Raw genomic sequence first — 13776 nt, 5'->3', positions numbered from 1 at the left:
TTATTTATATTCGACAAAGAGTTATGTTACTGTAATCATCTTTTTCAATGCATTTACCACAAGGCTACTAAGGGTAGGTCTAAGGGAAGAGTTTATCTCAAGATGAGGTTGAAGCTCGTCTCCCGCTCTCGCTGACGTCTGAAGGGGTTCCACGTCAGTCGCTTGTGAGAACTCGTAGTGTTGCTTGGACTAGGCTGGCTGCTGGTACTCGACTTGCTGTGGGTGCTCGACTGAGAACTACTCGAGGGTTGCTGGAAAATATCGATATTGTAATTTGAGTGGTTAGAAAATATACAAAAGTGTTTTGCAAAATACAATAGTTAATTCGAACGCGACCAATACAATCTGTGCTTAATAAAACTACCATGTAAAATTTAGCATAAAACAGCACAGTTTGGTTGTGTGAGTGTAGAATATCTCGATTAGGTTATTTTTCTATTTCCAGATAGGTTAAAACTGTTAAAAGGATTATTTTTTTACTTTTATTTAGTCTTTATTGTTCATGAGTATCTGGGTCAGGTTTATGAGCCTTCATCTTATACGAGACTTTGGTGTCCCCCAATTATATACTTACTAGTATTTATTATTCAACCCAAGACTCTGATATATATATACCTTGAGATAGTTCCTGTCCATCGGAGTGACCAGTTTGAGACTAAGGGAGTCCCCAGCGTCTTTGATCAATCTGACCACTTCCTCATGCAGAGCCCATTTGACGTCTTTGTCTCCTATGGATACGATGAAATCTCCTTCTTTCATCCCACCAAACTAAAACAAATACAAATAATTTTTTATGGTGGTGGTATGGAAACGAGTCAAGATCCATGCCCATCTGCCGTGAGTTCTTTTGATGGCTGTTAGGGCAGTTAAAAATAATCAATGTAGCGGCTTAAATCACTATAAATTATTAGTAAATTATATGAAATAACAAGGACAGGAAGTTAGTGCTTAAGTAAGATTCATATAGTTTTCAAGTGTGGGGTTTCATGGGACTACCCTTAACACCCACTGTGGCGGTTGTGTAATACTTTTTTCCACTCCACCAGTAAAAACTATATGTGACACCTGCGTATATACAATTAGAATATTATTTTAACACAAGGTTTAAACAGAATTTTCATATTTTAGTAGGAATATTTTTTAACATTTCCAATAGGCCTACTTATTTTAAAAGTGCTATGTGCCTGTCCAATCTAGTCTAACATTTATTGAGTTAATGGTTTATAAAAAAACTCATTTTTTTTGCAAAAAGTGCCCTAATAGAGTGATTCATAACATTACCATACTCCAGCTGATTTTACCAACCCCATTTTGTAATCAATGACTATCTCGTCCACAAAAGAACCAGGAACCAGCTGTTTTACTGTGCAGGGTGGGAAAAATTCATGTATAATCAACTGTTTTAAAACTACAATACACATCTAACAAAGTTCAGTATTTACAATTTTTGTTTGTCTTACTCAAATGCTAGTAGCTATACACTCACATGAGCCAAAGAGCCATGGTCCACTCCAGCTATGATGACGGGGGAGTCACCCCTCACACTAAAGCCGAAGCCGACCTCTCCGTCACCGCGGTGGAGCTGTACACAGCGTGGCGCCGTCCAATGGTGCTTGGCGGAGAAGATGGCCACCGGACCTAGGCCTTTAAACAGATCTTCCACCCTCAACTGGGCAAAGTCCGGGGGCGTCAGACTCAGCTGGAACTTGGTGGAGGCTGAAAAAATCCGAGAGAAATGGTGATTACAGTAGAACCTTAGTACAAGTCTCTCATGGGAATGATCGAACAAGACTTGTTATCAAGGTTGACTTCTTATCAGGATTTGTTTTTGTAATATGTACGTAAGGGTCTTATTGTATGAAATCAATGGTATTTGAATACTCTCGTTATCAACGGCCACTTGTATCAAGGGTGTTCTTATTGGGGGTCCACTGTATTTACACCAGTGAATATTATTTTTGTTAGAGTAGTTAATAGCAATCAATTAAATACAAGGCTAGGAAGCTTACCATGAATGTGAGGAGGGTCGAGTATTTCGCTGAAGTCGTCAATCTGCTCCGTGTGGTTGCTGTACATAGTTGTGGTCTCGTCTCTAGACCTGGACAACACTTGGGCGAGTGCTTTCTTGTTGCGTAACTCCCGACACATCCGCAGCAACCTCTCGGCTTCATCATGCAACATGAGAGCTCCCCTGAGGTGTGCTCGACCTGTATGACAAACACCTCAGGTTTATCACAATGATTGTTGACTAAAGAAATTAAATAAGAAACTCTTTTGATCCTTCTTTTTTACTCTTTACGACAATTGGCTGCTCATTTCAGTTAACTTCCTTGCGCTTCTAGGGCATCGAGTGAGTAGTGATCCCTTTGGTTGACCAGCTCCTTAGCTCCAGCCCATGGGATTTTAAAAGAAGATAATAAATATAACACTTCTCTGTTTTAAGGTGAGTCTAATTTCAAGGTTCTATTTTTTAAGACAGTATGATACTTGCGTTAATTTTGCCCCATCCACAACTTTTATAATTTTGGTTTAATTTCAGGTATTGGAAATTTAAATGAAGATAATGAAAAGCCAATTCTTTTTAAGGTGAGTCTAATTTCAAGGTTCTATTTTTTAAGACAGTATGATACTTACGTTAATTTTGCCCCATCCACAACTTTTATAATTTTGGTTTAATTTCAGGTATTGGAAATTTAAATGAAGATAATGAAAAGCCAATTCTTTTTAAGGTGAATTTTATTTCAAGGTTCTATTTTTTAAGACAGTAGGATACTTACGTTTTTCCCATCCACAGTTTTTCTAATTTTTTCAGATATTAGAAATGTAAATGAAGATAATAAACAGCCAATTATTTTTAAGGTGAGTTTTATTTCAAGGTTCTATTTTTAAGACAGTAGGATACTTGCGGATAATTTTTCTAATTTTGGATTTTTTTCAGGTATTAGAAATTTAAATGACGATAATGAAAAGCCAATTCTTTTTAAAGTGAGTTTTATTTCTATGTTTTACTTTTCAAGATATTTCTGTTGGATTTTATTTTCCCCACTACATACAATATTTCTAATTTATTTTTTTTTCAGATATTGTTGGACAAATGAAGAAATACAATGAAAATCAAAATGTAAGGAATATGGTGTCATAAACATGACATGGATGGCGTATTCTGTCAACTGTTCAGAAAGAATATGTGTTCATCAACTCCTGTATTAAATTAAATATCTACTTCAACTCCACTTCAACATCCAACCCAACAAGCAGACTTACAGACTTATTCATGTATATAGAGTATAAAAGATCAACCGAAAATGTGTTTTTTTCAATTCATACTATTGGCAATACTGTCTCAACAACTCTCACTGGCCATTATATTGGACATAAATAAAACTCTACCTTCCTGAGTTGAAAATGCTGTCAGTGACAATTAAATATTCTAATGTTTTGTGTGTATATAGTGTAAAGTTTTGTGTTTCCTGTGCCAGTTTGGACTCTTTTCCATTCTGCTATCTTCTCAAAAAATCCTAAAAATTTAAGCCCTTTAGATCTATGTTTTCCTTAAATATAAACAAAGGACAATATCTTACCTAGCAGTTTCCGCTCGTGGTCGTCATGCGGTTGAGACATGTCGAGTGCCGTCCGAGGGTCCAAGTCTCTATGTAACAGCTGAAGAGCCTGTTTTGTCCGGGAGCTAAGACTGTCTAGGTCCTTTGCGAGCAATCCTGCGGCAGAATGGTAGTGAGCGAGGGCTGCGTAGTGTTCACGCTTGACTTGCACCAGCGACAACCACGAGTATGGCACGTAGTCTCTCACTGCGGACACGGATATCAGCGTCTGTACGGAGCAGTACACCTCCGACACCTGTAATAGAGGGTTTAGTCGGTGGATTTGAGATCTTTATAGAAGTTTATAAGTCTATATGGAAGTTGGAAGTCAGAAGTAGCTGAATTATTTGATTTAGAAAAACTTTGTGTTGCTTTGATTTGTGACAATTGATAGTCATTGACTTAGATTCATTACACAATCCCATAGGAATTGTAATCAAAATACTGTTGTCTTAAAACTAACATACACTTTCATAAAACGTATGTTTTCAATTAGAAGTTTTGAACAAAACGTTACCTGTGCTGCTTCTTGAGCCAAGTCCAATGAGACGTCGACATCTCGTTTGTCCCTTGATTGAAGCTCGAGCTTCTCGAACAAACATTCTCGAGCCTGAGCCTGCAAAAAGCGTGTAAAAATGTAATTACATCACAAAACTTTGGAGATTTAAATAACATTCTTTGACTCATACTATTTTTGCACTTCAGGAACATCTCTAAGTTAATTTCAATTGACCCAGAGATAACACTTAACTTATGTTTCATGATTTCAAGCGACACAGGGTTTCACGCCCTCACATTGATATCTGGATTATACTGGCTTAATACTATATAGTAATATCAATAAACTATAATTACAACTATACACTGACAGTGCTAGTGTTATCAATCATGAGCAGGTTAACTTAATGGTTGAACATGTCATATTGATGTCTTTGGCCCAATATATCACTTCTTGAAGATTAAAATGGTTGAACATTATTTGAGGGACTCTACATCTATAGACATGGTTTGTCTATTTTGAATTCCTAGCTTTATCCTAATCACTAAACTATTTCTACTGACCAACATGAGTTGTACTAGCATGTCCAACATGTGAGGGGCCAGGTCCATACTGGGTGCGTTGGTAAAGTTCTCATGGACGTAGGTGAAGGTGCCAGCTGCTCTTAGGAAGTTATCTACCGCTGCGTCCAGCCCCTGTGAAAAGTAAAAACTTGTGATTTTAAGTTGAAGATAAAAATATGAGAGTCAAATGGAAGATATTTTTGTAATCCCAGTTTCAAGAACTTTATTTTTATTAGATTTATCTTTGATTTGTTGTCTGAGTTCTTGTAGGTAAGATGTTATGTTAGTGTCTGCATTTTGCCACCTTGTGTGGGTTTTTTAGCTGTCTTACTGTTAGAATACTTTTATCACAAACACTATAGCATATATATTTACAAAAATATATACACAAATGCCATTACTAAAATTGTCCATCGTCCAACAAATCGACGGACGCTTGGCGGAGTCACACGGAAGGTCTGTAATCATCCATTTAATTTATTCGACGTGTTGGCATTTGGGTTGTTTAACGGTTGAGCATAGACGTTCCTGGTTTATGTAAAAGGAGGATGGGTGATTCGATATCTGTAGTGTTGCCGATTTGTTGCTGTGTTTCCAGTTTTGTCCATTTCAATAAGGTTAATTTGAAAGGTGTAGGCTTCTTTAATGCATTGCAGGTTGCTCGAAACATTTTTATTTACATGTTTCTATATTTGGTAGCTTTCTTGTACTTTTGCTAATGGTTTTGAGTATTAGTTTTGTTCAGAATCATGAGGAAATTGGGAAAAGTTATTGTGTGAGTTGAACTTTGTTTTAGGCATTTGGCTAACATTGATTTAGGGTTGTTGTGATGACTTGTATTATGTTCTCTAAATCGTCGATTTAATGTTCTGTTGGTGTTGCCTGAGTAATGGTTGATTCATGGTGGTATACAGGAAATTTCAGACAGGCCTCTCCCATGGAAGATAAACTTAATTAACTAATTAAATAATCTCTTATGTTCAACTCGTACTTACTTTAGCAGTTAGACGGTCTTGTTTCGCTCCTAGTTGTGTGTATAGAGCCGCTATGTTGAACAATACACAAGCCTTCTCAAACGCAACCGTTCGCTGACAACTCGGTACCCCAGTCAATGAATCATACCTTAAACACAACAAAGTTAAGCAATTCCGTTAATTAGTCAATGATTTATTTTGTATTACTATATCAAGCTTGCTAGGTAAACAGGAGAAACTTGCTGATGTTAGTAAAAAAATGTTTAAAAAGATAAATTATGTGTACAAAACTCGGACATACTCAAAATACAGGCTATAGAACTACTGTAAAATATCACCTACAAAATTTATAACAAATAATTAGCTGATCTCCTAAAACTATGGGTGCTTCATTTACCATGGAAATTCATTATTTTAGATAACATTATGTAAAGCGAGACTTACCATTCAAAATATATCCCAAGACTTCGGTCAGGTGGAAAAAACCTCCTCTCTACAAAATATAGTTGGTTGTAATACTGAAACAGTAGAGCTACCCCAGTGGCGTCTCTATGAGGTGTCCTCATTGCCTGGAAAATAAATTTTATGGATAATTTATATAGTTGTATTTATTAGTTGTTGAGGAAGAAAAACAATTCCTTATTACAAACAATGCTATAAATTGTACTCTAAACATTTTTAGGTCAGGTATATACAGGGTGCGGCCAAAAAACCGATCTTTTTTCCGTAGCACACTGTTCAGGGACTGGTCGTCTGAGGGTGGTGGGGGTAGGTTCGTTGGAAAGCTTACAGGTTGCCATTAATATGAAGTCATAGAACAGTGGTCGCCTGAGCTACATGCGTTTGTTAACGAGTCGTTTATAAAAAGTGGTGATTCAGTCACAACTCACGTGCATTCTTTCAATTAGGTAGACACGGAGAGGTTTTGCCTCAATTATCTGTATGAACAATCAACAAAAGTAAACAGATAATTCAAATTAATCTGTAGGAATGAAAATTAGGATTGAACCTCAAAATTTCTGTACCCGAGCGCCCAGACACATGTTAAAAGCAGCCGCTGGTTTTCGGGCGGGCTTACGAGGACTGTTTTTCACAGCAGCTCTAACTCTATCGAATGTTAGTTGTCTGGCGTCCTATCTCACTTTGGAAGTTGTTGTTATAAAGTTAGTAACCCACCGCCCACCGCTTGATTGTACTACGGACAGAACTTCACCCTAGTTGAAAGTATGTGCGGAACTGCCGCTGATTTGCGACTGAATCATTATTTTTTAAACAAGACTTGATAACAAACTCGCGTAGCTCAGGCAACCACTATTCTATGACTACACAGATAATGGCATAGTGTAGGCTTTCCAACGAGCCTAACCCTACCACCCTCAGACGACCTGTCGCTGAACAGTGCGCTGCAGAAAATTGATCGTTTTTTAGTCGCACCCTGTAGTTTCTCTTTTCAAATTTAAGACCGTTGACCATTCCGTATACTGTACTATTTTTTGTGGGGCTAGCTTACCTGTTGGGATGACTAGTTTTTTTTTACCTAAATATTTTGTCAAAAATGTGAAATGAGAAATATTATTTTTTTACTTTTAAAGATACCTCATTTAGGATCTGTAAATGATTGTTGGATAACTGAATAATAAATTAATCCCCTGTACCTATTATAATAATAATTAGTGGAACCTCCACAACAAGACCCTCAATAACAAGTCATCCTTGATAAAAAGTGTTATTTTCAAATCCCATTGAATTTATTTTGCCCCTAATCACATGTAATTGCAGACCTTGATGAGAAGTCGACCTTGATAACAAGTCTTATTTGATAATCCCCATGAGAGTCTTATTCTTAAGGTTTTGACTATTGTAAAATCGCTTTTATTAATTATTCCCTTGGTTCATAAAATTTCTAGCTCCCAAAGAGGAAAAGCTTACCGCACCTATAGTAATTTGTTTCAATTATATTTTCAAGTAAATATCATACAGTACTGTAGGTACCTTTAAAAGAGTATTTCCAAGCAACTAACCTGTCTTAAATCCATTAATTCAGCTATTGCATCTTCATAGTTGGTACCATCTTCACTATAGTGTTCCAAAATAAAGTCCTACAAACACAAAAATATGTTGAGATCTTACTCAAATTTTACACCAAAATATCAATAATATTAAAATTGAATAAATCCAAACGTTAGATACAAACTTACTAGAGAATTTTCAAGTAGTCTTTTTGTGGAAAAACTGTTGACAAAAATATAAATATATGGTGGAAATTAGGCAAATATTCACATTTTGAACCTAGCCTACAATATGATCTTAATACATTTGTTGATTTGATAGCCTATGTCAAAATCCTGAAACAGACTCAAGATAATAGGGGAAAAATTAAATTGCCTGATTTACTTTAGTCATTTTATAAATCTACTTTATAAAAAAAAAAAAACATATTTACCTTAAACGGTTCTCGAAAGTCTATCTCTTTTGTTTCTTTGAGACCAAGAGGTATCATTGGCATTACTGGCTCAGGGCTGGAAACAAAAAACAAAAATTATAAAAACAATACAGCTTTAAGGTGGTATTTGTAATTATTTAAATTTCTTTAATATGAAAAAGAAAACGTTATCATTTTTTAAAGTATAATTAATTGCATTTAACTTAAACTTGTGGAAAACCCCCAAAAACTATATCCCAGACTTTGTAAACTTATAATAACGAATTTATCATGTTAAATTACCCTAGAGCAATGAAAAGCATGGATAAGGTAACCCCTAATTAGTTATATCAAAATTTATGTTTCAATTAAGTAATTTTAGTTTGTCTAAACATCATGGAAACAAAACTAATCCTATAATATATGAGTATATAAGGCTTGCTCAAATATTTTCTTCAAGTTGAAAATATGTTCCAGACAGTTCCCATGTTATGATAAACTTGAGCAATAAATTTAAATAGTTGGTAAATGTTAACATACGAGTCGTGAAATAAAAAAAAACAATCTGTATATAAAAGTATTTAAGTGAGGTATAGGCCAATATCTGATTACCGCTTATATTTATTGAAAAATCGTTGAAAAAATACTCTTATGCTACAAAAAGCATGAAGTCGTTTTACAACAAGTAAATCAGGCTACAAAGGTTTATACAACGTGTATTTTGTTTGATTCGTAATATTTTAGATTTTCCAGAACGCCTGGCGAACGAGCGGACGCAAATTCCAAATTGTACCCAAATTGCGTTTGGCAATTGTAGGCACCACCGCAAACCATCTTGCTGTATTCAGTTCCGACCGAAACAACGCATGTTGTAATAAATAATATCTATAAATCTTTTATTGGGTGATAAAATAAGTAATTTGTAATTGTTTTACATTTTGTACTATTGTAAACTATAAAATTAATTAAAACAACCAAATTAAAAAGTTGGGCTTTCTGGACCAAAAATTAAACGCGTTCTTTGCTAAATTAAAGATTATGACTTTGTTATTTCGTACAGATTTTATTTCTTTTACACCATTAACTAACCCTCCATCATAGAAATGTAAAACCTTTTGAGTTCGAAAGATTTATGTAGTAATTAGTAGTTTCACTTAACGGGAGGAGTTGATCCACCTCCAGAAACACAAGAAACGTCAGAAAATTCCAAATAATAATAATAATAATAATAATAACATTTCAGAACCAACGTCATAATAAAATTAAACAACTCTGTAATATTTGTTAGCAGCTATAAGAATTAAATTTTTTCATAATGCCGCTTGTTGTTAAAATCTATAATATAAAGCCAAAAGTACCCATGAACTTTTGAGAAAACTACAAGTCACACCCCTATAAACCATATACTTAAAATGTTCGTCATGACGAGAAACCTTGCGCAAAATTATTCATTATTTCATAAATTGCCCTTTAAGGTCGTAATTGCTTTCCAAAGGGAACTTTCCATTCACCTAATGTTAAAAATACCTCAGCTAATATTATTTGTTTGTATTACCATTACTGTATTCTGTTTTGTTTATTTCAGCTTAACTTAACCAATCAATAGTTTTATTAATACTTATTTAGTAAACGGGGTGGAGCCCGTGGGTAACAGCTAGTTTTATTTAATGAACTAATTGGTGAATAATTAACCTAAATAATGAGAAAACACTGAAACAATTCATTACAATACAATTTATAATATTTATAACCATACTATTTGATCCCCTCCCCATGGTTGGCATTTACTGACATTTCCTCAATGACAAGTGGTCATGGTACGGTAGTTTGGTATCGGGCGAAGCTTTTACCGGTTGACACCCGCCATCCGGAACAACTCAACCCGGAAAATACTAGTGACACTTCCCTGGGCGAAGCTATTACCGTAGAACTCATGGCAAGACCTTGACCCGGGACCGATTTACTTTTTCGGTTTGAGGTCCCTAAAGGCCAAAAACACAATCCGTTCAAATTCATATATGTGTCCGTTAGTACGATAACTAGAGCAAAAATGATTTGTTTTTTGATGAAATTTGGTAGAAACGTGTAAACTTACATTTATTCGAACGAGTTCACGAATCAGCTAATCGGACTATGGAAACGGAGTTTATGGGGGGTTTTATGGGATAAAAATTAGGTTTTCCTGTTAAAAAAAATTAAAACCCCAAACACATTAAAGTTTACAATTGATTTAAAAACCATTTTGTTGAGTTTTGATATATTAGTAAATTCATGCACCCAATGGTTACAGAAAAATTAAAATAAAATAATATATAGATAGATTCTAAATTTAAAATCCCCATGTTATTTGTATGGGGAATAATAAACCGTTGTAAACTGATTTATGAAAATTGCTACGGCGGGAGTGTTTTCTTTTTGGAATCGACTTATTTTATTACTATACTAAACATATAATGGTTATGGAATTATTCGTTTTTAACCAGTTAAGGCCCATTTTCACAAATTATGATATCAACAATACAAATTAAATCAAGAACAATTCCCACTTTAATAAAGATTTTTCTTTCTTATAAAATCTTAAATTTAATGGTTTCAAATTTTCCAAATACTCTTGCTTTATGGCTGCGAATCAAAACACGAATTAGGCCCAAATATTGGCGAGGTAGTACCAATAACTTAATTCAGGAAAATGAAAACGCATTTTTTCGTATAAGGGATTACACAATATTTGCACAATATTTACCTGTCCCCCTGGTAGAGTTCCACCGAGCTGTTGAGCTCAGCGAGCTGTTCCTTGAGCAGCTGCAAGTTTGAGTTGACGAAACTCAACTCTAGCGCAACTGTCTCCTTCAACTTTCGGTTGGTGGTCGCCCTGGAACACACAACAACACATTAAGTAACTTAGAAGATTCCTGGGACTTAAAAAGGTCAAGGTTCAAGTTTTTTTGTACAATAATGGCATGAAGTCAATGACATTAGTAAAGCTTAAATGTCGGTTTCGTATTGGTTGTGATATGTTTTCTGTAATGTTTTATCCTGATGTCTTATTTGCGTCTCGGGGTTTAAATTTATAAAGTTGGGTATCTGATTGGTTATGGTGCTCGTCTAGTAATCAAAAGGTCGCCAATTCGATCCTGAGAAAAGTCAGTAGTTTTATGATGTTCGAAACTGTACCCAGCTGTCCTTGATAATTGGGCTTTTCATAAATGATTCTAATGAAACAGCTGATCTTAGTCAGTAACAAATGTACACAAGGTATCTCTTCTTTCTACACTCATCCTTCACTCATATTTGAGTTAAAATACGCTCCTAGGTGGTGTTTCCGTCTGAACTGGTAATAATAATGGCATCCAATTCAGGTTAATTAAATACCGATTTAGGCTAATATATTTTAAATTTGATTTTTTCCGTCAAAGACATTAACTGAGGGAAAATGTACAGGGCTGTACTTCAGTTTACGTCCTACACTCATTCGAATGAATATATCGATTGATATATCGATTATTTCATTCGATATATCACCTTAGGTTAGTTAGGTTAAAACCTAGCCATTAACAGAATGAAATAATCGATATATCGAATAGTCTATATCGATATTTTTCATTCCAATGAGTGTAGGGCGTAAACTGAAGTGCAAACCAGTGTAACGTATCGAATGACATCGACAACAAAGTTCTTGTTATCCCACGGGTCAAGACCGGGTCGTTACTGACCGCTGGGTCGTCTAATAGTGGCCAAACATCATAACGGACCCAGCGGCGGCCAGTCGACCGAGGCCCTTCATCGACCATGAAACTGTCGACACAATACTGGTCAAATTGGAAATACAGGCTCTGGAGTAAATGTTGCTTAAATACCGGACAATCGCGGACACGGAGCATTGCGGACGCGGAGTATTGCGGACGCGGAGTATTGCGGACACGGAGTATTGCGGACGCGGAGTATTGCGGAAGCGGAGTATTGCGGACGTGGAGTATTGCGGACGCGGATTGCGGACATATGCTTAATCACAGATTAAACAGTAGACAATGTCTTAAAGTAGGCAGATGCGGACACTAGTGACTACTGCTGCTTGGTCGTCCGCAATTCCGTGTCCGCAATCGTCCGGAATATAAGTTGACTCTACAGCAATAAAATTACTCCATTCTTGTTGTAATAAATGGACGTTATGGTGAGAAAAACATCCTATAAGCCGTTGGTGAATACATTATTAATTTAACTTCAACAAAACAAAGTCGAATGTATCGGAAACAGCTGATGTTTAAGTTGAAGTTTGTCAAACGAGATGGATTTGGTTTTACGAGCTAACTTACTGGTGTTATCAGTGAAAAATTGATTTATTTTGTGAATTAGTTAGCTTAAATAATGCATAATGATGAAACAAATTGTTCAGCATGTCACTACGAAAAAAATGTCACTTTAGGCTTCAATGAAACACAATTTTTTTGGGAAAGTTATAGTTCAAACATGTCCAATTCAATAACCTAACAATCCGACCTAATGTGTTTGGTAACTAAAGCCATAATAAGCATTACTTAAGACGTATCGAGAATGTTATTTAATTGGAAATATCACTCTTATTTATTTTTACGGCAAACACCATTTTTTACAATCGTTTTACATTGTGATACATGCGACAAGATGCTTATTACATGCTGATAATGTTGTACAGATACATCAGTGATACATGGAAAGATTAAATGAAAAGATGAAAAACATGTTCAATGAAAATGACATGCAGTTGTGATAACAATTGAAGAGTAACTCTTAACCCCCAAAGAACTGTGGATTATGAGTTTCAAAACCATTTCCCACAATTTATATATTTGTGTTCTGTCGAGTGAAAGTTTTAAAATGAAATATAGGATTTCCACGTCATTCGTGATCATTAGGGACAGCAGATGGAGTTTGTATTTCTAATTAACTGTTTCTCACATTTATATTGTTTTGCCAACTACGAATACGACTCTGTTCTGGTTCCGGTCTTTCAAGTATTCAAGACTACCATTAAAATGTAAATGTACTTCTTCTTGGCTTAATTACTTGAATAAACACATATCAACTGACTGTCTACTGTAACTTAGAAAATATGTTCAATATAAATTGGTTATCCTAGTTTGAACTAGTCACAGTCAAACATACATAATCGTGTAGCCATATTGATATTTCATTATGTAAGATTCGTAGCACTGATTATATTATAAAAATTTGTATTTTCTTAAGTTTCCAATCACATTTTTGCAGAAAATATGTTTCGACCTTATGCCATCATCAGTTGCTCTTTACATTACGTTTATGCATATATTGGCAGCATTGGTGTAGGTGTAATTTTCTTCATTATTTAATGGCATTATCGCCCGTGTCGTGGCTGTATGTTCGTGTGAAATTTTGTGAAAAGTCTTACTAACCAACATAGATGCTCCACCAAAATCACCTGTGCCGTCGGGTAAAACCATAGAAAAAAGGAATTAAATATAGACCGTCATCCGTGCTGTGGTTACCATAGGTTCTGGCGCACACCACTGGGAGCGCCATGCTACGGCGTACGCGCTACGTAACTACACGGCGCTTCCAGGTGTGTGCCAGAACCTATGGTAACCGCAGCACGGCTGACAGTTTATATTTAGTTCTTTTTGTCTATGGTCCCATCCTTTGGCTTTTTTAAATCCTTCACTGACAAATTCCTGATCCCTTCCATCCACACTAAACAACGCACACA

General features: G+C 35.5%; 1 protein-coding gene across 3 annotated transcripts in view; it reads right to left on the bottom strand.

Moving 5' to 3' along the window:
* The window catches only part of LOC128995947 (rhophilin-2-like), a 121166-nt gene continuing 107390 nt past the window's right edge, over positions 1-13776 (bottom strand). For all 3 annotated transcript variants that reach the window (XM_054421016.1, XM_054421017.1, XM_054421018.1), the window contains exons 3-14: positions 10801-10929; positions 8079-8154; positions 7657-7734; positions 6080-6204; positions 5657-5783; positions 4662-4793; positions 4117-4215; positions 3582-3855; positions 2010-2207; positions 1487-1716; positions 616-768; positions 1-251 (exon numbers count right to left, since the gene is read on the bottom strand). In XM_054421016.1, coding sequence (XP_054276991.1) covers positions 93-251; positions 616-768; positions 1487-1716; positions 2010-2207; positions 3582-3855; positions 4117-4215; positions 4662-4793; positions 5657-5783; positions 6080-6204; positions 7657-7734; positions 8079-8154; positions 10801-10929 — 1780 coding nt within the window. In that variant the 3' untranslated portion in view covers positions 1-92. The remainder of the gene's footprint in view (positions 252-615; positions 769-1486; positions 1717-2009; positions 2208-3581; positions 3856-4116; positions 4216-4661; positions 4794-5656; positions 5784-6079; positions 6205-7656; positions 7735-8078; positions 8155-10800; positions 10930-13776) is intronic.

This window comes from Macrosteles quadrilineatus, unplaced genomic scaffold (assembly GCF_028750875.1).
Source record: "Macrosteles quadrilineatus isolate MER2022 unplaced genomic scaffold, UCM_ALF_1.0 Scaffold_5__1_contigs__length_97177068, whole genome shotgun sequence".
Lineage (NCBI taxonomy): Eukaryota > Metazoa > Arthropoda > Insecta > Hemiptera > Cicadellidae > Macrosteles > Macrosteles quadrilineatus.
This window is presented reverse-complemented; position numbering and strand designations above follow the sequence as displayed.